Genomic DNA, 26,158 nt, shown 5'->3' with positions numbered 1-26,158 from the left:
AACCGAGGTTACGTTAGGTAACCGATTCGTTCTCTTACGAGAGGTTCTCTCGTATTGCATAAGCTAGCTTACGCTACGGGAACCCATTGTCAACGCCGTGCACGCCAAGCATCCACTGCATGAGCCCCGGGGTGGGGGACCCGGGGAGCCCTTGTGAGTGGGGAAATAATATTTGGCCGGCAAGAGTGCGGGCCAGTGTGTGTGTAATACATAAGCACATAGTGGGAAGGGAACGACAGAGCGGCGGTGCCGGTCTGTGTGGAATGAGTCCCATCAGTGCAGCTCACCAGGGGAGCTGTAGCGTATTAAACCGCTAGTAATTTTGCCTGCAGGGCGGGCACTTCCAGATTGTAAAATCTGACAAAGGTGGAGGGGAAGCCCAGCCCGCTGCCACACATATGTCGTGAATGGAAATCCCGCTGGACCATGCCCACGATGAGGCCATGCCTCTAGTGGAGTGAGCCCTAATGCCCAACGGGCATGGCAGGTCTTTTGACGCGTATGCGGCAGCAATAGCGTCCACTATCCATCTAGACAGTGTCTGTTTCGAGGCGGCGAGACCTTTGGTGCGCCCTCTGAACGAAACGAAAAGCTGCTCAGAGCGTCTGAAAGAGGCGGAGCGCGCAGTATACAATCTCAGTGCTCTGACTGGGCAAAGGAGATTGGCGTCGCGTTCGCTATCGGATGCTGGCAGCGCCGATAGGGAAATGACCTGTGCTCTGAAAGGAGTACCGATCACCTTGGGAACATAGCCATGTCTAGGCTTTAAAAATGACCTTGGAGTCACTTGGTCCAAACTCAAGACACGCAGCGCTGACAGACAGCGCGTGAAGGTCTCCCACATGTTTGACTGATGACAGGGCAGTCAGAAAAACGGTTTTGAGTGAAAGGTATTTCAAATCCACGGATTGAAGTGGTTCGAAAGGGGGGGCTTTCATAGTTTCGAGAACTATAGAAAGATCCCAGATAGGAACCGATGGGGGGCGCGGGGGGTTCATCCTTCTAGCTCCCTTGAGGAAGCGGATGACCAGCTCGTTTTTTCCCAGTGACTGGCCGTGCAGGGGTTCAGCGAACGCTGCGACGGCCGCCACATACACTTTGAGCGTGGATGGGGAGCTGCCCTTATCCAGCAGTTCTTGTAAAAACACGAGCAGCGACGACACCCCACATGTCCGTGGGTCCAGGTCTCTGTCGGTGCACTATTTTGAAAACACAGACCATTTTGACGCATAGAGTCTTCTCGTGGAAGGGGCTCTAGCGTGTATGATGGTGTTTATTACCCCTTCTGGCAGAGCGACGGGTAGTCGCTGATCACCCACGCTGCAGCGCCCAGTGCTCTGGGTGGGGATGCCAGATCGTGCCGCGAGCTTGAGAGAGGAGATCTGCTCTCACTGGGATGGGCCACGGCGCTGTCAGTGACAGCTGCGTAAGCTCCGGAACCATGTCTGATTCTCCCAACGTGGGGCTATGAGGAGCACCGAGTGACGCTGCTTCCCTGATCCTCTGCATTACCTGTGGCAATAGCGAGACGGGAGGGAAGGCGTAAAGCGGGCGGTTGGGCCAGTCCTGGGCCAGCTGCCCTCGCTCGAGAAAAATATTGGGCAGTGAGAGTTCTCTTCTGACGCAAGAGGTCTATCTCTGCTCTGCCGAATATGCGCCATAACTTCTGGACTGTTTGAGCGTGCAGGGACCATTCCCTGGAGGAATATTGTCTCTGGACAATCTGTCTGGGCCGCCGCTCAGGTGGCCTGGCACGTGCGTCGCCCTCAGTGAGCGCAGGTGGCACTGGGACCAACTCAGTATGCGTTTCGTCAGATGGAAGAGGTTCCTGGATCTGACACCGCCCTGACGGTTTAGGTAGGATACCACAGATCTGTTGTCCGAACGGACCAGGACGTGGTGACCCTGAATGACCGGGAGAAAGCGCACAAGCGCGTACTCGACCGTTATCATTTTCAGACAATTTATGTGAAGGAGCTTTTCCTGAACTGACCATAGGCCAAAAACCGGAGAGCCCTCGCAGACCGTGTCTGTCGAGATGACTTTTCGGCGAGATACAGCTCCCATCGTCACTCCCCGCTGATACCATTCGGCCACTGTCCAGGGCTGCAGAGCTGAAATACAGGTCTGAGTCACCTTGATCGGCTGGCGGCCTGTGGCCCAAGCCCGGCAAGACGCGCGGGTGTTTAGCCAATGCTGAATCGGGCGCATGCGCAGTAAACCCAGCTGAAGTACTGCTGCGGCTGAGGCCATGTAACCTAGCACTCTCTGAAATTTTTTCAGAGGCGTGAGGCTGTTCATCTGAAAGGACGCGGCTAGTCGCTCAACACGGCGTGCGCGCTGTGTAGATAAGCGAGCCGTCATTGCCACGGAGTCTAGTTCTATTCCAAGGAAGGAAATTGCCTGACTGGGCTGTAGTGAGCTCTTGGTCCAATTGACTGCAAGACCCAAACTGTTCAGATGGCTGAGGAGAACTGTTCTGTGAGACAGAAGCTCCGTATGTGACTGTGCCATAATCAGCCAGTCGTCCAAATAGTTCAGAATTCGCAAGCCCTGACTCCGCAGGGGTGCGAAGCGCCGCATCCATGCACTTCGTGAAAGTACGGGTGCTAAAGACAGGCCGAACAGAAGGACGGTGTATTGATAAACCTGGCCGTCGAGGCTGAATCTCAAGAATGGCCTGTGACGGGATTTATCTGAATCTGAAAGTAGGCATCTTTCAGATCGAGAGAGATAAACCAGACCCCTGGCGCGTATGCGCGAGGAGTTTCCTGATTGTAAGCATTTTGAACGGTCTTTTTGCAAGCACCTTGTTCAAACCCCTGAGATCTAATATTGGTCTGAGGCCGCCGTCTTTCTTGGGAACAAGAAAATAACGGCTGTAAAACCCTGACTCGCTCAGCGAAGGCGGCACTTTCTCTATGGCCCTTTTGCACAGAAGGTTTGCTATTTCTGAACGAAGCATGCAGGCTGCTTCCGTGTTCACAATAGTTTCAAGCCACGCTCTGAAGCGGGGAGGACGGCAATCGAACTGTAGCAAATAGCCCTGTTTTATTGTGCTTAACACCCATTTGGATATCCCTGGGATATTCCCACGCTTTGAAGCGTAACGCTAGAGGGTGAATGGCCAAATCGCCCTGATTGCCGCACACAGCACGCTGAACAGAATGTGTGAGCGCGCTTACTGTGCTTATGCATGACTGCTCGCAGACAGCAGGGACAGGCTGTTCTGTGAGTGACTTCCCGATTGAGGTGAATGGGGAAAGAGTCACATCTGTTAAGTGATGCGCGAGCATAGTCACGGGCACGGGACTTACATACAGAGAAGTGTTTGCTGGCCGTGTGACAAAGCGGGCAGAGAATGGGCGCGCGCACGTATTCGTGAGCGCGTTTATTGACTCTAACACTCGAGCGAGTTGTGTCCGCTTTATGTGAGTGGGCTCTGATCGGGACACGGGAAGTGTAATGCTTGTGTGTAGAGGTGAACACTGGATTGTGGGCACATTTTCTACACATAAGGCTGGTCGTGTGACAGAGTGGCCAGAGAAGGGGCGCGCGCACGGATTCGTGGGCACGTTTATTGACTCTAACACTCGAGCGGGCTGTGTCCGCTTTATGTGAGTGGGCTCTGATAGGAACACGGGAAGTGTAATGCTTGTGTGTAGGGGTGAACACTGGATTGTGGGCACATTTTCTACACATAAGGCATGTTTGCTCTTTACAAGATTTCTTTGGGTCGCCGTGAAAACGGCGTTTGAGTGCAGGCAAGCGGGCAGTATCACCGGCTTGTTGGCTGCTGAATCCACCACTGTAGTAGCCTGAGAGAGGGGACTGACAGGGGCTAAGCTTTGACGGTGGTCCGCCGCGGCGGACTGAGCCGCCGTTTTTTCAACAAGGCTAGGAGGACTTCGGTTGCTCAGGTTTCAGCGCAACCTTAGACCGAGGCCCGCGGGGGGCGGCGGTCTGCGGCCGCCCTGTCGACGCTGAGAAGTCTGACTTTGTTGAGCTGGGTGCTGTGAAGAGGCTCGTGCAGGAGGCTGGTCACGTGGGCGGCCTGCAGAGGAGCTAGCGCGACGCGGCAGGAAGAGGTTCATGGCTTGGGTGGCTTTCTGGACTTCTGAAAAGGGGTCAACAATGCCACTCACCGCGGCGCCGAAGAGACCGGTCGGAGAGAGCAGTGCGTTGAGGAACGTGGAGCGCTCTGCTTCTCCCATGTCGGCTAGCGTTAGCCACAGATGTCTCTCGGTCACAGTCAGCGAGGCCATGCACTTCCCTAGAGTTTGGGCTGCAGCTTTGGTGGCACGAAGGGCCAGGTCCGTCGCGCTTCTTAGATCTGTAACAGCCTCTGGGTGCCTGCCTTTCTCATCCCACTCCCGAAGAAGGTCCGCTTGGAGGATCTGTAAGACGGCCATGGAGTGCAGAGCAGATGCGGCTTGGCCGGCGGCGGAATAGGCGCGGCCAACATAGGCGGAAGTCACTCTGCAGGCCTTAGACGGGAGCACTGGCTTTGACCGCCATCTCGCGGAGGGCGGGCAAAGGTGTGCTGCTACCGAATCCTCGACCGGGGGGATGGAGGAGTAGCCCTTGAGTGTGGAGTTCCGGCAGGAAGGGAGCGGCCCGGGCCGCGGTTGTTGCGCGCCGACGGCTCTGAAGAAAGCAGCCGTCGAGTCTGTTGGGAGCCTGCTCAGGGGGCGGTGACCACTCGAGCCCGAGGCGGTCGACGGCCTGTGTGAGGAGGCGTGTTAGTTGCCCTTCGACTCCGGCGCGGTCCTGCTGGATTCCCGGGCCGAGGAGGAGGCGTGGGAGCCTGACCACTCCTCGCTGTCCGAAGCCATGATGGAACAGCCCTTATCCTCCGCCTCGTCCTCCGAGATGGCAGCAGTGCGGCCGCTGGGCGGCAACTGCGCGTCCCGGGGGGGCGGGGAGGGTGAGAGCGATGCTCGAGGGAGAGGCTCCGGCGAGGCAGTCGCTTCTATCACCGGTTCTGGCAGCCTTTGGGAGCGGCGCTTTTTCCTGCGCGGCGGAACAGAAGGCGGCGCGGCGGCTTCGGTTCTGAGCGCTTCGAGTCGAGCCCGCAGGGTCGACATCGGAAGCTCCTCGCAGAGGTCGCATCCGCCTTCAGCGAGGGCGAGCTCTGCATGCCCCAGTCCCAGGCAGAGAGCGCAGATGATGTGGCGGTCTCCGGCGCTGAGAGGGGCGCGGCATGAAGCGCAAGTGGTGTGAGGCATCTTAAAAAAAGACGCTCGTTACTCTTTTGTGAAGTTCGTTAAGAACTAGCTTGCTCTAAAAAAGGATACGTCGCCAGATGGCGTAGCTCGCAGGATGGCTGAAGGTGGCGGAGACGGCCGGCTTCTTCGAGCGCTGTCCAAGCTTGCTAGATGCCCCTCGAATGGCGACGCAGCTTCCAGTTCAGAGATGCGAAGAGCTTCGCTGAAGAGATGAAAATCAGGGTTCCAGCCTACGAACTACGCTTATATGCACTCTAGCCACGCCCATTTTGGCAGGCTTTGATGCAGTAAACGCGCGGACGCCTCTCATTGGACACGAGTTCGCCCAAGTTCATCTATAGGCTGCAGCAGTTGCCGCAGAGCAACCAATGAGCTCGCTAGCTAGCCCGCTCAAGGTCTGCAGTTGCTGCACTGCGTTGACAAATGATACAAAATTTAGGATAATTTTTTGGCTTCAATATCTCAGAAAAGATTAATCTTTCCCGTAGCGTAAGCTAGCTTACGCAATACGAGAGAACCTCTCGTAAGAGAACTGTTGTTATTTTTTTTCCTGTAAATACTGTTGTCATGATGAGGACATATATCTGATGAGCTATTCAAGAGATTGGTTGAGATTGTTGAAGTGAGAATGGGAGCACGTATGTTTGATTGACAGACCGCGCGTGAGTCCACATGTATGAACGCGTGCATGCAGACCGACCTCCTCTCTCATAATGCCATGCTCAGATATTATAATTTTATTATTATTATTATTTGTAACATGCTCTTGCAGTTGAATTCCCACTCTAACGTGATTCAGAAATGTAGAGAACTAGTGTAAATCCTCATGAAAATGAACACCTCACAATTCATACTAATTTGATAGACTGCTGATAAATATATTTCTGATGATGATATCATAACGCGGGCAGCAAAAAATCGCTCAAGACCCGGATGCAGCCCATGAGTCACGTGTTGAGTAGTGCTGCTGTAGGCTAACTTTTTTTGCATGTGAAGTTCACAAGGAGTTCACACTCTCATTGGTCAGGGTGAGCTAAGTTGCTGTGTACTGGATTGGTGTTAATACGAAATGTGGATGGCCATATGTTAATGTTCCTATGGTTGTGATTTCATAAGAACTTTGTGAAAGGTGGTTTTCATGTTAATGTTGTAATGCAATTCAGTTTTATGGTTTGGCATGTAAAAAGTGTTCACTGTGTGTAAGTATTTATTGTTAAACTTTGCACAGTATGCACTGCAGTGTAATGTTGTATTTATTAGGAGGCCAACAAATAATGAGAGCAATGTGAGTTTATTAATTGCAACATTTGTTTTCTTAAGTCTGTAAATTCCTTAACCTTCCTGCTCAACTCCATTTGAGTACATGATCCTAGCCACCATTATTGCCAACTGCATCGTCCTGGCCCTGGAGCAACACCTGCCTGGAGAGGACAAGACGCCCATGTCAAAGAGACTTGTGAGGACACACACACACACACACACACACACACACACACAGTCAATTTAAAAGAATGTTGAAAGAACTAAATCACTCACTGTTGATTAAAAATTTCGCATAGTCATCCATTTATAAATGCATTTATAGCAACTCTGGAGACCACAGTTTTATTTTAAATGCAGCACAGTCTTTCTCTCCTCTCTGTGACTACATTTATATGGACACCAGTACGTGGCTAATTGTGAGAAAGTGCCATTTCCTTACATTTCTATTGAGACCTGCAAACTCTGTGAATCTCCCAATGTACGAGTGCATAAACACGGACACGAGGGACAGTCGATATTTTACATTGGTGTGTATAAATGGGAATAGTTTTTTATTATTAACACAGAAAAGAAAAACATAAATACACAGAATCAACTTTTTGCACCCACTACCACCCCTTCCCATCCCCAACCTTACACAGACCCTCAACAAACACTACATAAGCACATACAAAAGAAAACGAAAACAAAACCATGAATAAAAAAAATATAAAAATCCCACACATCTCCAAGCAAAACTCCTGAAATGGGGGCGCTCCAGTCGACTTCCAACCCCTCAAAATCACCTATCTGGCGACCATAACACTGGTTAGGACCAAATCCTCCACATGTTTATTCCCCACCTTGATGACCGCCCCATCTCCCAAAATACCAAAAGTCTGGGGCAAAACAAAACCTGAGTGCCCAAGATGTCACATACAAAACTCTGGACCCTCAACCAATACCCTTGGATCTAAACACCCCCAAAAACATGGGTTGTGTCTCCATCCTCCGATTGGCATTGCAAGCAGTTGGGTGTGTCTTTAAGAACAAGCCTATACAATCTAGAGGGGGTCCAATAGAATCTATGTAAAATCTTGAATTGCATAATGCGAACCCTTGCATCTCTAGATACAGACTTGAAATTTTTTAGAATCCTAGCCCACACTTCCTCCTCCAATACCAAGTTTAAATCTTTCTCCCATAATCTCTTGATAGAAGTTAGAGCTCTGTCTCCCAGACTCTGAATTAACAGGGAGTAATACTGCCTGATGACCTTTCCCTTTTTACTTTCTTATCGTGGCTGCTTATGGTTCCAGGGCAAGACAGAACAAGAATGGGGAAAGAAGGCAACCCTGCTAGGTGCCCCAATCCAGAGCTAAATAATCTGAAATTAATCAATTTGTTTGTACCACCGCTACCAGTTGTCTATAAAGTAACTTAAACCATCCAATAAAAGTATAAAAATCTTAAAAAGAGAATCCCATTCTACCATAACAAATGCCTTTTCAGCATCATATGAGATGGCCGTGACCGGAGTCTGATCATTCGCCATTGACCACATAATATTGATGAGACGGCTAATGTTATCAGAAGAGCTGCAGCCCCGAATAAACCCCACCTGACCTATTTGTATAATAGATGTCATAACTTTATTTAATCGGTTAGCAAAGATTTCTGACAATATTTAATGTCTAGCTTAATCAGAAAAATTGGAATATAATTCTTACACTCACTTGCATCTTTGTCTTTTTTAAGAATCAGACTGATCCGGGCATGTGTAATGGTTGACGGAAGCTTTCCATTGTTTGATGATTTAATATAAACTTCTAACAAAAGTGGAGCCAGTTCTGTAGCATTAGATCTAAAAAAACATGACAAATCCATCTGGCCCTGGAGCCTTACCTGTAGACAAGGCCTTAATTACCTTGCCAAGCTAATCCAAGGTTATCTCAGAATCAAGAGAATTGCTCATCCGTCAGTTTAGGGAGTTCTAATGGTTCCACAAAATTTCTAATATCCTCATAAGTAGACGAAGATGTGGAATTATAGAGATCAAGATAATATTCTTTAAAAGCATTATTAATATCAATGGCTGAGGTAAAAATTTCACCACCAGCATATTTCACTGAGGGAATGGTAGAAAAATACACTCTCTGCTTTATATATCTAGCCAAAAGCTTCCCTGCTTTGTCCCCCCATCTCAAAGTATGACTGTCTTGCTCTGAATAACCAAAATGCCTCTTGAAATCTGTATTTCAATCGGGTCAATTCTCTGAGACCATCAGACGACATTTGGCACTTCAGCTCTGCCACTGCACTTTTAATGTTCCCTACCAGCTACACGAGTACTCGTGCTTTGGATTTTTTGATGAATGAGGCATACTGTATGATCCAACCCCTAAGAATCACCATAAGTGCCTCCCAAGCCACACCTACAGAGGATACTGAAGACCAGTTGGTCTCCATATAAACATTGTTTTCAGCCTTTAACATTTGTTGGAAATCAGGATTTTGCAAAAGGGATACATTAAAGTGCCAACTATATGATTTATTTTTCTTCATATGTGGCAACATAATAAATATCTGTAAGACCAAGATTTTTTACACATCCTGTGAAGTATCAATGTTGCTCTAGGTGGTTTACACACTTTTGCTTCACTATGATCAAGGACTGAATCCATCAATAGATTAAAGTCTCCTCCCAATATGTTATCATGAGGGGTGCCAACGGCATGCAACGTCCTTTCAAGATCTATTAAAAAAAAAGCCCTAATCATCAGCGTTAGTTGCATAAATATTAGTCAAAATCAACCTATGCCCCTAAATTTCTACTAAAACAATAATCACTCTTCCTAATTTATCTTTAATATGTTTGAGACATTTGAATTGTAGATGCTTACTTATCAGTGTAATGACTCCCCTGCTCTTTCTTGAGCCAGCACTAAAGAAAATATGCCCAATCCATATCTTCTCAAATTTTTCAGCTTCCTACTGGGAAAGATGCATTTCTTAAAGAAACACTTTATCATATTGCTTACGTTTAAGCAAATAAATAACCTTCCTTCTTTTTATGGGGTGCCCCAACCTATTCACATTCCACGTGGAGAGAGACAATCCACTCATAATAACATTTGACATTTTGACACACGAGAAAAAATAGATTGTGTGCCAAAAATGTAATTATAAAGACCACATTCCAACATTAGAGCAACAACCAAACCCTGAACTGCCCCCTGAACCAATCAAACAGAAAAAAGAAAAATGTGGGCATTAACCCCGTGCATGACAGCGCCACATGGCGCACAATCCATGAATTCCTGTGAGAGCCCCCACGGCAACTTTGCCGTCAGATTACTTTAGTTTTTATACACATTTTTTGAGACAGAATGATATAACAGAAAATAATCTATAAAACAAACTCCAGTCAATATGCAGAATAAACACAATGAATGTGTAGATTCATTCACAAAACTGCCCAAAGGTGTGTTCCTCCACAAAACAAGCTCCAGCTGCTAGCGGAACCAGCAAAAAAAAAAAAAAAAAAAAAACACAAAGAAGGTGTAGATTCATCCACAACTGTCCTGAAGGAGTGTAATTCCACAAAACAAACTCCAGCTGCTAGGCAGAACCAGCACAAAAAGAAACACAACAGTCGCCCAGTTTCTTCGGATGGTCAAGTGAATTTTCAGTGAGTCAGGTCCACTAGGCTGCAAACCGAGCACCACACCATGACTCACTAATTCCGTAGGCTTATTGAAGATCGCATATTAGGGACAAGTATTCACTTTACAGCCCTCCTTAGCATCTATTCTCAACCTGGCCGGGAACTTCAGTGCAAAGCGACCCTCCGTTGATGCAAAAGTTTTTGAAGGAGTGTTATTCCACAAAACAAACTCCAGCCGCAAGGCAGAACCCACACAAAAAGAAACAAAAAGGTGCCTAGCTTCCTCAGACAGTCAAGTGAATTTTCAGTGAGTCAAGCCCACTAGGCAGCAACATGAAAATCACCAAATGGCTTACTCACCCTATTGTCTCTATGAAGGACAATGCTTGGTGTGGGCATGTAAATATTTTGCAGCCATACTTAGTATCTATTCTCAATTTGGCTGGAAACATCATTAAAAAAGAGACTTTCTGTTGATATAAGAGATTCTTGCATTCCTTGAATCGATCATGTTTCTCTCTTGTCGAAGTCTGGGAACAAGAAAATGTTATGGTTCTTCCAATAAAGCCTTCCTTTACTCCTCGCGTAACACAAGCTCTTTATTGGGTGATCTCAGAAATTTGACCAGAATTGATCAGGGCCTGTCTCCCTCAACGGACCTCCGAGCCAGGACACTGTGAACTCGCTTGATTTCCAGTTTATGGCCTGTTATGTTGAGCAGACTTGGAAAGAGCTCATCTAGGAATTTTACCATATCTCGGCCTTGCTCATGCTCAGGAATTCCAACAATTTGGACGTTGTTTCACCGATTACAATTCTCAAGGTCTTCCAGCTTTTCCCAAATGCATTCCAAATCTACTTTGGTCGCTAGTGGATTAGCAGCTAATTGCCTCTCTGATGACTCCAGATAATTGATACATTTTTTCTACGTTCGGAAAAACTTTTCGATTTTTGTAACCAACTCAGATTTTTGTCTCCATCGCAGTGATCGTTCAACATATTACAGCAAGATCCTCCAAGTCCGCCACAACCTTCGCCAGCTTTACAGATATATTCGACAGTTTCCATTGAATCTCTCCCACCTCACCTTCCAAACTGAGTCCCTGGTCTGCAACCCTGTCTGGGGTATTAGCTTGAGCATGTATGTTTCTTTTAATATCTCCTGAGCCCGAGGATTTTGAATTCTTTGACATGTTAACTTCATAGAACAGTTATGTAGCAGGGTGTATCGAACGGTTTAAGACACAAAAATAATTAAAAACTAGCAAAGTGCGCAGAGCTCGCCGTTCACACTTCCAACCCCCACATTGCGCCATGCGACTCCCCTTAAATGGGTAGAGTTAATAGTGTTTCGCACTGTACTCCCACAAATGTTAATTCTTTGTGCTGTGTTGACTTGGTGGGCTCCCTACGATGTTTGATGTTTGCTATGATGTTTGTTAAATAGTCTGTTCACGCACATGCACACTCCTCAAAAACCTGTTAGAATGCCGCATATGTGTTTTCATGGCCACAAAACAGCTTTCAATGGGAGAAACATAGGTGTGTTTAACCGATTTCTCTTAATCCCTTTAACAGCGTAAGGAAATTGGCGTTCTCATTTACATGACATTTCAGAACGCCACTTTCTGCAAACACCCTGGAATAACCCGCTTTCTTAAGTGCATGTAAACGTGGTCTCTCTCTCTCTCTCTCTCTCTCTCTCTCTCTCTCTCAAGATTCAAGTTTCAAATATATCTCTCACTCTCTGTCTCTCTTTCTCTACCTCCCTTCCCCATTCTTACCTTCCTCTTTGCTTTTGACAATTTATTCAGACTTTAGTAACTTCTATTGACCCACCAGAAGCTAATTATTCCAGTATAAACTGTAACGGTATTTCTGTGCTCTATTTGAGTTTTATGACATATTTCATAAAATATGTCATAAAGTGAGTCACACTCGCCTCACTCAATAACACCTTAATTAAAACCAATACCGCAGGAATTGCTTTTAACAGAGTATCTAAATCATGCTGTTGAAAATAAGTACAATAAAACAATCTTGGCTAAGTCTCAAAATCTACTTAGCTTACTACTTAGAGAGCATTTTAGGGTGTCTACACACTAGAGTTTACACTATGTCACAGGGTTCCTGAGAAAATCCCAAGGATTTACGAAAGTGCCACTCCATGCAAACAAAAGTTGTGAAAAATGTAACTTTAGCTCAGTTTTTTTTAATTGAAGTTTAACTCAACTCAACTCAATTTTATTTATAGATCACTTTCAAAAACCGCACTAAAAGTGCTGTACATGGAGTTATAATAAATGTGTAGTATGTAGTATGTGATAAAATCACATACATACATCTTAATAATACAACAAGCATTTAAAACCAACTAAGACAGGATAATTAATTAAATTAAATTAGTTTAATTTATATGTTTGAAACATCTATGATTATTCCCAATAATGCTGTCTAGGTAGGCATCTTTCTAGTTTTTGAGACACTGCCGTTGTCCTTTATGGCACAAATTCTTCTGTTTTCATCTGATTGTCACATTATTTATATTGTCTCACACCAGTCTGTTCTCTCTTTCCTAGGAAAAAACAGAGCCCTACTTTATAGGAATGTTTTGCCTAGAGGCTGGAATTAAAATCATTGCCTTGGGATTTGTATTCCACAAGGGCTCATACTTGAGGAACGGCTGGAACGTTATGGACTTCATTGTTGTCTTGAGTGGGTGAGTGAAAAGTGGCGCTCTGTTCTGTATGATGGTTTGTGAGCAATGGAGCAATTCTAGACTAAGGAAATTGCTGATTAAAGCCTTTCTAGGAAGGATCATTAGTTGGATAAACCTCATAGTACAGTTTTTTTTAAGCATCTTCATTGTTTTAGAGTTTCATGAATGGCTGTATGCACTGTAGGATAGGAGAGAGAGATTTATCCTGAAATACACTTGCAAGCATTCTGCATTGGCAAAGTTTTGCACAACACATGGTTGCAGATTTGCTGAAATTCACATGACTCTTACCTCATTTCACCAGTAAAACTCTGCTTGATTGAATCATATAGATGGAGAGTGCTAACTCTCAGACCAGACTGAGTGTAGAAATGAACAGTACCTCGAGAACACTCTATTGACAAGAACAGATATTGCCATATCTGCAAGAGTTCTCCTGAAGGGAAAGGCTGCTGCAGCTTTCATTTGCAGAGTAAATCACAATGTAGTAGTACCTTAATGTTCCTCATCTGAGTTTTTCAGTGAAGAGAACTAATTAAGAGAGAAAGCAAAAGAGAGAGAAAAAGAGAGTGAAGCGCACACATTCATTCACAGAGTGCAATGTCACGATACATATGAAATATTAACAGCTGTCATAGTGTTAAAGTACAAAGGCAGATGGGCTTCTTAGAGAATTTTACATGATTCCAGCTCACATTCATTATTGATGAGCCCTGAACCTTTGTCTGGTTTAAGAGAGGAAGAAGACTTTAACCTTTCAATCTCTATGTCTCATGAGTTCCTAAGGCATATACTGACACCAACACACCGTTAGTTATGAAGTGTTAAAAGAAAGTAATCAACAGAAGCTAAATGTAATCATACAAATTAGGTTAAAAAGGCAAGTGGTGTAATTAATTTGGTGACTGAGACTCTAAAGAGACTGAGACTCTTTTCACATGCTCATAATTCATTAAGGTTTATTCATACTCTCAGCATTCTGCAGCGCTAAAGTCACCAGAAGCCATTCATTTTCAAAGAGAGCTGGACATGAGCAACATCGCCTGTTGGCTGACACAATGTGGGTGTGCCCAGCAACTTGATTAAGTTGCGACATGTTTAGTGTTATGCAAATGAGCAGAGACGCAATTCAGCAACTACCAGTGGGAGAGTAGACAGTGAAGCTTACATGATAAATCATTCACTTGTTGCTGTGTGTTGTATTGAAGAGACGGTAATAAAGTTTGCTTCTTACTTTACATCGTGATGGTGCTGTGTTTCTTGTCTCCATGTAAACTTCCATTTATATGTACCTGCATAACCTCCAATGATGCCTTTATTTGTTTATTTCCAAAGGCAATGTTTCATTAGCCATGCTGAATGCGAGATCTGTGTTTCAGTTTACTATACGCTGATAAGGAAGAGAGAATGCTTTCTGACAAGAACGGAGAGTAAAATGTGTTTATTAATTTGCCAAGATGAAAGAAAGTTAAAGCAGAATTTGCCCAGTGGCTTTCTTCTCTCTGCTGGTTGTGTAAAGTTTGTGGAGGTGTGTCAGATGGTGCAGAGGACTGTCTTGTCAACGCCTGATCTCTCATTCATTCTGCCTGTGCAACAATGTGATAAAGCAATGGCAAAATGGGATATATTGTAAAACTATATGCGTTCAAAACCAATGAGTTTATGAAAATCATAATTAATGATAATATAAGGACATATATTGCCGCCTGTACAATAAAGCATAATGTAGTATTTATGTATTGCCGGTCTTGTATTACGGATTGACGGTCTCAGATGTGGAGGCGACTGAGATTTGTCCTCTGCCACCCATATTGAGGCGAGTCACTATGCCAACACGAGGAATTCCACAGCAATGTATCTTTTTTTTTTTTTTGACAATTTTTTATCAAGGATAGAAAGGATATTTTTTTACACATTAATTAGTTCCTTTCTTGAATTGCTTTCAGAAGTTTCTTGAGGAAATTTTATAATAATAATAATACTAGTCAACAACTTAACTCAATTTAGCATTGTGGTAAGGTTGATTACCACCAATTTATTTAAAAAAAAATTTACTCTATGTTTGTCAAGTTCCAAATATAGAGAAAATGATATAAGAGGAAGTAGTTTTTATTTCTAAAGTATTTTATTAAATTACTGGATTTAAAAAAAGAAATAAGCATTACAATATTTATTTAATTTATAATTGTTTTTATTGATTTTCTTTTTAAATGTAACTATATTGTGATATATATCGTTATATAAAATGAGTAATATCAGTCATATACAGTATCGGCCACACATATATATATATATATATATATATATATATATATATATATATATATATATATATATATACATATATACATACAGTATACTGTATGTATATGTATATATGTGTGTGTGTGTGTGTGTGTGTGTGTGTGTGTGTGTGTGTGTGTGTGTGTGTGTGCGTGTTTTTGTGATTTACGAGGACAATTTTGTAAGTTACAAACTGGTAATTACAAGGTTATTATGCTATAAATGTGATTTATGAGGACATTTCTAGTGTCCCCATAATTCAAATCGCTTACAAATCATACTAAACAATGTTTTATTGAAAATGTAAAAATGCAGAAGGTTTTCTGTGAGGGTTAGGTTTAGGGGTTGTGTTAGGTTTAGGGGATAGAATCTATAGTTTGTACAGTATAAAAGTCATTATGTCTATGGAAAGTCCTCATAATGATAGGTAGACCAACGTGTGTGTGTGTGTGTGTGTGTGTGTGTGTGTGTGTGTGTGTGTGTGTGTGTGTGTGTGTTGTAAAAATAGAAATTAATTTCTTTAGGAGTAAAACCTTTTTGAATGTGGAAAAAAAATACTTACTGTTAGTACTTTGATGGATCATCTGTTGCGCTGTTGGTCTGATCTATAGAAATCCTTGCAGTGGCGAATGTTGACTGATATGAAAGGGCCTTTAGTGAGAGAGGTTGTTCGTATTGAGACATACGATTTCTGAATATGTTTTCTGATGGAAAAAGATATAAAGTTTGTAGGATTTTGCAGGTGTTGAGACAAATGCAGTTTTTAAGCTTTTTAGATTTTTGCTCTATTTTGCTTTCACATGAACCTTTTTGTGTTGTGTTGATGAAACGATGAGTTAGTATTTCATCAAAGCTGTACCCTCATTAAGAGTTGAGGGAAGATTATACGATTTGGTGGTATCAGAAGATGAGTCATCGGCACTTATTAGATTTTAATGAAGTCATATGCACACAGAACAGGAAGATAGAAGGGGAAATTAATGAAAGAAAGAGAAATAAAGAAAGAGTACAGAAAGTTCATGAAATGTGTGACGTCATTGTTACTACATATACTGTCTGGTAAAATTTTACAATAAGCTTGTATTTGTTAACATTAGTTAATGGGACAATTTTGCCATAATTTACTCAACCTCATGTTATTACATACCCAAATGACTTTCTTTCATCCGTCGAACACAAAAGAAGATGTTGGAAAGACTAGCCTCAGGCTGTTTACACTGTCACAAATATCAGATTTTTTAGTTACATCTGACACAGATCGGATATTGTTGCACATGTGTAAACAGAAAAAATATGCACAAGATCAGATTTGTTCGCATTCGATCTGCGCCACTTCCAAATGTGGATTTAAATCAGATAAACATCCGATATCTGGACATCTGACCTAAGATTAAACATCCGATTTCTCTTGGCTTTTCTTAACGGCATATCCTTATGAAGTAGTCGTCAGTATTTCCGACACGATTTTGTGAGACCTTGGACTTTCTAGGGGGGTGTGGGGGCATGCTCCCCTGGAAGAACATTTTGTACATTTTAAAGTTAAATGCATCAATATGGTGCACTTTGAGAGCCAAATTAAGAGGCTAGATCTATGAAGAACTTTGTGCTCTTGTAAACAATGTTGTGCTCTAGTAGTAATTTAATCATAAATGGTGATGACATGGCAAAAAGTTACACCCACAAAGCATGGTAAACTAGACAGAGTTTAATGCAGTTCACAAATGGTCAAGACACAAAATCGACTAGAGCATACATTTCAGCCAGGGCTCGACATTAAGCATTGTCATGTGCTTGTCTTCCGGACAAGTAAATTGGTCATTCACTTGTCAGAGTAAAAAAGTTACTTGTCCGGAGAGAAAAAGAGGACATTTAATTACATGCTCAAGTAACACGTCAAAGCTTATGTTGTATATTTTTTTTAAATTATGACCGATGACAACCTAATAGTGTACCAATGCAATCAACTAAATTCTCTGCGACAGAAATGTAAACTGCACTGGGTAGGGAAGGAGGCCATTGTTATATGATCATTATTTTATGTTATGCATGGTAAAGAAAGGTATTTTCTTAAAGAAAAGTCTCCATCGCCATTGTTTACAGCGATGCTCATATTTCTATGGAATGAGATCTACTTTTTCATCATGTTATTGCAGTAAGATCTACCATGTACAATAAAGGCTATACATTACCACAATAACAAAATTTCAGAAGTCTGCAGTGAAATTTGACGATTCTCAATACCAGCTTCAAAACCCCAACAAATAATAACACTAATTAATATATAAATTATGGATGAATGGTTTTAAGTCCTTAAGTAATTATTCAAGACTAGTAAACAGTCAGTAATAAAATTTTTATAAAAACAGCAATGAATTGAATAGATTAAAAATACTATAACAAATAACATAAATAATAATATAACAAAATAAAAATATAAATTAAGAAAATTCAGTGCTTTTTTTAATAGCTTTAAAAGTCTATCAAATGTTCAAGAAAATATTCAGAATGAAATGCAACATAAAACTACTACTGGTCTTCACTGTATGATTATAATATAATAATACTTTTTAAAGCTACTAAAGTTACCCAGTCAAGAGCAGAGAGTGTTTTCTCATTTTCTTGTTATGGTTGTTTGATTATTATAATGACACACTAGAAAACTAGATGCTGAAATTGCTCCTCAGATTCTGAATATTGTTACGTTGTCAGAGCCTCTGGTAATAACGTTAGCATTAGATAATTAGCTAACGTTAGCTAGCTAGATACAGTATAATATTTAATATGTTATACATTGTTTTTCACTACAAGCAGCCAGATATATCAGTCGACATAAGCGAGGAGACTGACAGCTAACGTCTTTATTATCGATTTTGTGGCATGCTTGCAATAGTGGCATGCTCATCAATTGTAATGACTAGAAAGGCATGATGCCTTGTTGTCACACTAACATATTAAAGTCAACATGAAACTGTGATCCCAACCCATTTTACTTCGTGAAAAAAATGGGTTGGGAAATTAATTTTATTCATCAGGATTTGATTGGATTTTAACAAGGGTTACAATCAATGTTGAAAGAGATAATGAAAAATAAGATGGCTTGATGGTGTCAGCTGAAAAAACAAAGTCATTTCAGAGGCAAAGTTACTCATTTTTTATTTTATTTTGGAAAAAAGTTAATCAGGAACATGTTTTCAGAAAATAAACAGTCAAGTTTGATTTCATGTTGACTTTTAACATTGCAGAATCCAACCAAATACTCATTCTCCTTCGACAGCAATATCTATGTCTGTTTCATTGAAGCAATTGTAGTCACCATATTCATGTTACAAGAGCCCTCCACGTCCTTGTTTCATTTTCCAGTGTCACTGCATTCACAGATCATAGAGCTTGCAGATTGTTTTCATGCTAGTTATCGTTCCTTTACTCATGAGTGTGTCTTAGCAGCGTTGTGTACAGGAGATACAGATTAGTGCAGTATGGTGGCATGGAGCTGAAGTCTGATTGTATAGTCACTGTGAGTAGGTGGATAAATGGGTTGCCAGTCCTTCCTAAAGGCTATTATCGGCTGGCTCAGGACTCCAGTCATTTAAATGCAAATGGAGTCTTTGCAATCTTGGGCCTGCTTACAAGTCAACATCCAGCACCAAAATCTTGTGGAATGAGAGCACCCCATCCCTAATGGCGTTAATATGCACTGGTGTCTACTTGTCATCTGCCCCCTCTTTAAGCTGTGAGCATGTGGCATTGTGTACCCCTATTGCACCCTCTGTCTTTGCCTCTGCATCTCTGCCAAAAAACACAGAGCTCTCACAAAGACTGTGATAAGCACCCTTCAAAACCACCAACATCAGTCTTCACTGCCAATTTCAAACCATCAGCATGCAAATAGATGAAACTGTGCATATGTGACAGTAAACCTGATTTATTTGGATGTTATTCAAATTTAAGAATCACTAGATTTATGTCAGTACAGCCAACAATAGCAAATCACCTTTGGTGTTTTAAGCCAAGTGCTTACTGTACGATTTTTGCCATGATTTTGCCAGACAAATTTTTGCGATCATAATTAACTTCTTCAATGTAGAGCAAAATCTGCTTTGAAAGGTTAGTTTGTTCTAACAGTGTCAGAAATTTGGAATTGCATGGAATGAAATGTTTTTGAATGTTGAACTATTTTTAACTCTTGTGCATATGCATAGACCAACAATAAAATAAAAGCAGACAAAATGTGGCCCATAGAACTATTTAGCTAATTATTTACATAGAATTTCCTTCTGTGTGTGTATCATGATTAAATTAATGTTCCAGATTCAATACAAGTTAAGCTTAATTGAAAACATTTGTGGCAAAATGTTGATTACAACAAAAAAATTATGGTCCCTCATTTAAGAAAAAAGCAAAAGTCAAGGTTACATTAAGGCACTTACAATGGAAGTGAATGGGGCCAGTCCATAAATATTAAAATACAAAAAAGCACCTAATGGGCATTATGTTAACATGATTTTGTGTGATGAATATGCTTACTAAATGTACCTGTGTAAAGATATATCCAGTATTACTTTGTAACTTTGTAATCATGATGGTGCAACGTTGGTTACCAGCGTTCCAGGATCCAAAAGCAGAACATTTATTGATAAATAAACAGAATAGAATACTACTCTGAAGGAATCTTATTATGAAGAATGTAACACAAACATAACAGCAGTATGCAGGTTAGCAAAGCGCTACATACAAAAATAACAACAAGAACCGACAAGGAACAAGAGAAACACAAGGACTAAATATACACAAGGACTGATAGGCTAAAGTCCCAGACACACCAAACTGACATCAAAGAACTAGTGGCGACATTGCCTGTGTCTGGTGAAAAAGTTGCTCTTGAACACACTGCAAAGACTACACCCAACGGCCAACAAACACGTACGTTCTGCACCTGCATGAGAGGAAATAACTCTCCATACCAGCAGGTGGCAGTAGTCTGTATTCGTCATTCAAAAAGTGAAACTCGAAGAGCTATAACTATGGTTATACAAACCGTAAATGAAGCACTTCTTGCTTACAATTTTCACAGCAATCTCGCTCACCACTGACAAATGCTTAGATGAGATGAATAATGAGAAGAGCCTTCTGTGTGTGTGCCCTCTTGACTTTGTAGTTTGCATGCTTTTGTCACTTCCGTTTTTCTTCTCGTGCACTGGTTCGCTAAGCTGAACAGCCAATCAGACTGATCTGTCTCACTGACGGGTTTCGGAAAAGCTGGCGACAGGGGTTCAACTAGTGCCAACGGTGGGGAACACACCGCAAAAACTAAGCCGACAGATGCTCAATGATGGCTCGACATTGGCCGATGGCCAACCATCGGCATAGTGTGTCACAGCCTTAAATAAGATATAGCTGAAAACAATGAGGAAGGGAAACAGAAAACTAAACATGACAAAGATGGCAGTAATACATTTCAAAATAAGAGTCTTTGTAAATTTCAAATTTCCCCTTGGGGGGAAAACATAATGATGTGATGTGACAGAAGCACTCTCCTTAAAGGGCAGCTCCTGAAGCCCAAAATAGAAAAATGACAACAGTCCAGGGCAGAGCTGGTATTGGGTTTGGTGAGGCATGGCGAGAAAGGGCGTGGAGCATGGCCCGGCGAGACAGGGCGTGGAGCATGGCCCGGCGAGACAGGGTGTGAAGCATTGCCCGGCGAGACAGGGCGTGGAGCATTGCCTGGTGAGACAGGGTGTGGAGCATGGCAAGACAGACAAGGTGGCCGGGCCCGGCAAAGGCTGAGGAGTGGAGCCACAGAAGGCGGGGCTGCTGGAGGCAGAAGCCCAGGGCTGAAACTGCTGAAGCTGAAGACCTAGGGGTTGAGGCCTCAGGATGCTCGGGGGTCATGGCAACTTGCCATGATAGGATAGGTGGGAAGGCAAGGCGGGGCCGACGTGGCAGCCGAGGATTCAGGCGCTTGCTCTGGGATGGTCGAGGCTTCAGGTGCTGGCTCTGGGATGGCCAAGGCTTCAGGAACTGGCTCATTAACCATGGCAGGCATGGGTGCTGGCTCGTTGACCATGGCAGGCTTGGGCGCTGGCTCATTGACCGCGGCGGCCATGATGGGGAACTCAGGCTTGGCAGCCATGACGGAGAACTCAGGGTTGGTGACCATGACGGGGAACTCTGACGTGGAGGTGGATATATATCTTTTCACTTCTTCGAAATGATCGAGATGATCCTCATTTTGTAGGTCACTTTGGATAACACTGGCTGCTAAATAATTAAATGTAAATGTAATTTTCTTCTTAATGGCTAATTTATTTACAGATCAAATCCAGATGGGATGTTTAACAAATGTAAATAAATTTGTACTTTTTGCATGTTAGAATTTTATTATCAAAGCTTGACATTTTTTAAATATAACCTATCCTGAGCAAAAGACATTTTCTTTTTTAATATATTGGCAGTTCTAATTGTTACATGTTACAAGGTCATAAAATTGTGTCTTTATACCACAAACCCCTTTGTCTTTTGCATTTGTATGTAAACATTAGCATCTACCTTAATTCAGTGCTGAAACATATTTCTTTACATGCAGGTTGATACATTTAAAAACTGCTTTGGCAGCTTTGACAATGGAACTACAAAAGTCGAAAAAGAACTGTCAAAAATACAAACACATACACCATTCTGTTTTCAATGTACTATGATTTGGAAAGACTGTATGAGATCATATATGCATATGCTTGCGTGCATGTGCATGAGCATTTGTGTGCTTTGTGTGCACACGTTTTGTGTGTGTTAATTACAGTGCCTGTCTGTTGGCTGTTCCTTTCAACATGTGACTGTGGAATACAGCTTCTTCTAAATAATGCGATCGCGCAATCTATCATTACCTCAACTGCTGCTGTAAAAATGGCAAACTAGTGCCTTGACTGAGATACTGATGCTTCAGTAAGCAGAAAAAGGGTGAACCTACTGTATCGGACACACTTAACCTGTGCTTCTGGATAGAGAATTTATGCCCAGAGTGTTTTGGTTAAAGCTGTTTTTACCTTAAATTTCCAAAGGGGGCCACATTGCTCACATTGTATTGCTTTTGAGATACAATGTTCTGCATTGATTTGGTTTTTGTTTCCCAGAAATAGTTGTGTACTCAATTTTCTGAAGTGTATCTGTGACTAATGGGACTATTCTGCAATTGACTAAAGTATTATATTGCTCTAAAAAGATAGAGCATTAAAAAACTGAATAAAGGCAGAGATTATAAATGTATTTTGCCAACTCTACTTCCCTGTTAATTTATTATTCAGTTTTAATAATAATAATAATAATAAAAAAAGAAATGTATAGAACTTTTAATGTTTGTCGCAAAGCGGGCGAGTTTACTTATTTTTTTTCTAAAACTTTACCAGTTTACATGCTAAAAGAGTCTTTCAGCACACAACTGAATAACACAACTGCATGAATATGATAAATGATTACTGCAAGAGTTAGAATAGCATATAGGTGCGAAGGGACTTCAACGTTTCTAAATTGCACAAATAAAAAATACATTTACATATTCGTCTCCGGCTTGCTTTTGCTCGCATGTCAATGATTACCCCTCCATGTGTCAATGATGCCGAGATCTACTTTTATATTTAATTTAATCACTGAGAAGGTTTACCTGCAAAATTAGTAGCACCAAACATCACAAGCAGCCTCAAGAATGGACACAGAGTAGCCGTGTAACACTTTTCCTTGAGCAGAATATTGCACTACAGATCAATACGTTTTTTCTAAGGAGAAAGAGATACGTGCATGGTTACCAGATTGCACAAAATAAGTATAACATTAGGCGGAATATTTCCAATTTACGCAAGTATAAATCTCAAACTGGGGGTGTTTCGTCTCTTATCTGGCAACCCTGAGCATGTTAAACGCTTGTGGAGACGCATTAGGTCCCAATGCAAGTTAACTGAAATATCCAATGAAAAATAAAAACGCTTTCACGATAAATGAGACACGGGCCACATTAAACCATGTGGAGGGCCTGATCCACCCCGTGGGCTGTATGTTGCCCATGTCTGCTTTAGCTGTTTGCGAGATTATCATTAAATCTACGTCGGCAGTCCTAAATAGCCTATACCTTGTGCGGCCCCCAAAATATCTTCAATGGGAGAACCATGGCATTGCTCTTTCCCTGCTGTCTGCGACCCAGTCCGAATAGACCAGTTGAGAAACACTGCTTTAACTCACACACACACTCGTCAGACCCCCTCGCCTCGCTTCTCTCTGACATTTTCTCTGCTGCATGCGTGTGTGTGTCTTAAGTTGACAAGTCTGACAGGCAGGCAAGGAATAAAGGAGATGCGCACGCGCATATGAGATTCTCCGTCCGGTTGCATTTTTTTCTCAATACCGTAAATAAGCAAATGTACATGGTATGATAACCGTCAATTTTCAAACCGTGGTATACCGTGAAACCGGTATACCGCTGCAACCCTAGTGTCAGTGTACACAATCCTGAACATCATCAAACGTTTGTTCACCGTTTCGAATGATTATGATCTGCACAAGTATCTGGTTCCTGTGTGCAAATTCATAATTTGTGTAGGACAAGGAAAGGCTTATTTTCCCCTCATTTAATGGGAGGATAATATAGAAAATGAAGAAGCTCTTTTTTTTTAGTTTTAGGCTATTTAATTTCTACATTAGATTGACACAGTTTTTTTATGTTGGTTAGATACACACTTTAGCAGATCTAAATGTGCCTCCTCAGTTTTCATAAATTAGAACCCTACATGTTTTTATTAAGTAAAGTTAATCAAAACCTATTTTTTAGTTGAGGGTTTGAGGTCATGTTTGTTCTTCAGACAAATTTGAATGTAATTGCATACTATTTTAATGTAAATAAGCATATTTTTAATAGTGTTTTTTTTCTTCATATTATCATGTTAGTTACAATAAAAGTGTTAGGTAAGATGGATACAGAAAAAAAGATTGGCCCCAGCTGAGTGTTCATCTGGATAATCTGGCCCCCGCAATAAAGTAGTTGAAGAGCCCACCTGTATAGTATAAACCCCAAGTGTATTTATTTATATATAAATAATCATATGTTGTTAACAAAGACAGTCTCACAGTATAATTTATTTATCACCAATAAAATTACTTTTAATACCAACATGGAGAGTACCTGCACTTTGTTTCTTCCACTTCAAGCACTGTAGATTACACTGTGATAGGAGAAGCTTTTTAGGCATCGCAAATCACCTTTAAGATTTCTATATGGGAATGACCTCTGTTATGATTGGCTAACTTCTGCATACTGGAGTAGTTCAAATTATATTGATCAGAATAAGTCAAATTGCTGGCACTGATAATTAAATGTGAACAGACATATTTTAATGTACATGTGTTTTACACACTAATTCCTCAATTAATTATGAATCAACAGATTTTTCATAAAAGGTCTGGATGAAGTGTGGAGGGAACTTTGCATTGTTATTGTTGAACTACACTCACTTAGCACTTTAATATAAACACCTGTACACCTACATATGCATGCGATTATATAATCAGCCAATCATGTGGTAGCATTGCGATGCATAAAATAAAGCAGACACGGGTCAGGAGCTTTAGTTAATGTTCACAACAACCATCATAATGGGAGAAAATGTGATCTCAGTTATTTCGACTTTGGCATGAGTGTTGGTGTCAAATGGGCTGGTTTGAGTTTTTCTGTAACTGCTGATCTCCTGGAATTTTTACACACAACAGTCCCTAGAGTTTACCTAGAATGGTGCCAAAAACAAAAAACATCCAGTAAGCTGCAGTTCTATGAATGGAAAAGCCTTGTTGATGTGAGAGGTCAATGGAGAATGGCCAGACTGGTTCAAGCTGACAGAAAGGATATGTCAACTCATATAACCACTCTTTACAATTGTAGTGAGCAGAATAGAATCTCAGAATGCACAAAACATTGAACCTTGTGCGGATAGGCTACAACAGTAGAATTTACCATAGTGTTCCTAATAAAGTGCTCAGTGAGTGTATGTCATAGTACTTGACAGTGAACACTTTATAGGAAAAGAGCAGAAGATACCCTGTTTTCCATGAAATTTCTCCTGTAAAATATATTTGAACCTGCTTAGAAACAAGTTATCTGGCAAAAACACTCTGATTGCATGGGCGGCAATAGTGGGAGGGTACTGGGGCTTAAAGTGTCATGGAACCCCCAGTTCAACACCATTTGTTCACACATCAGACTGAAAAAAGGATTATCAAAGAGGCCGTACAAATGTAGGCGGTCATGGGGGTGTGGGAGGATTGGAGTGGGTCAAGAGCTTCTTCCAAATCACACACAAAACAGATAGCTGAACATCGCATTATTGGGGCTTTCCACTGTGGATAGTACCTGGTACCTGATACTGTTTTTAGTACCACCTCGGTCGAGGTTCCAAGCGAGTCGAGCCGATACTACATGTGACGTCAAAATCCTGCAGATCACTGATTGGTCAGGGAGAATCGTCACTACCAGCGTCACAGGATTTCTGACACGTGACATCAACCTGCTAGTTTTAAAGTTAGCAACAGCGATAACAGTATCGTTTAGTCACGCAACATTAGAATTGTGAAAATAGAAATGGCTGTGCGTAAAACCATGCCGTGGTCATGCAGCTGTTTGCCGCATACGGCTACCACCGGACCTACCAACAGAGTAAGCAAAAGTAAAAAAAATTTTTAAGTGACTGCAGACCATGCAACGTGTTTAAGATGATGTCACAGCAGTAGAGGTGAGCAGTAGAGATTTCTGGCTTTTGTTGTCGATCTCCAAAAAACTGTCAGCGAGTGAAAATTGGGCCTAAAATCATGTAGTGTAAATTCTGCATTAGGAGCCTGGGTATGCGATTTGTGAAACAGTTGTCACACATTGCTTGTAAGAATCGAGGAATAAATTCTGATTGGATACATTTTTTTGTTTTTTGTTATTCGTTTGTAGATTAATTAGGAGTGGAAAGCTATTGTAAATACATAGGCAAAAATGTAGAT

General features: G+C 42.0%; 1 protein-coding gene across 1 annotated transcript in view; it reads left to right on the top strand.

Annotated features, from left to right (window-relative positions):
* LOC127621128 (voltage-dependent R-type calcium channel subunit alpha-1E-like) overlaps window positions 1-26,158 on the top strand; it is a 158,024-nt gene that overhangs the window by 43,760 nt on the left and 88,106 nt on the right. The window contains exons 3-4 of the mRNA XM_052094594.1: window positions 6,579-6,684; window positions 12,717-12,856. Of these exons, the coding sequence (XP_051950554.1) occupies window positions 6,579-6,684; window positions 12,717-12,856 (246 nt within the window). The remainder of the gene's footprint in view (window positions 1-6,578; window positions 6,685-12,716; window positions 12,857-26,158) is intronic.

Source organism: Xyrauchen texanus, chromosome 27 (assembly GCF_025860055.1).
Source record: "Xyrauchen texanus isolate HMW12.3.18 chromosome 27, RBS_HiC_50CHRs, whole genome shotgun sequence".
Classification (NCBI taxonomy): domain Eukaryota; kingdom Metazoa; phylum Chordata; class Actinopteri; order Cypriniformes; family Catostomidae; genus Xyrauchen; species Xyrauchen texanus.
The sequence above is the reverse complement of the archived record's forward strand: the minus strand, read 5'-3'. Positions and strand labels throughout refer to the sequence as shown.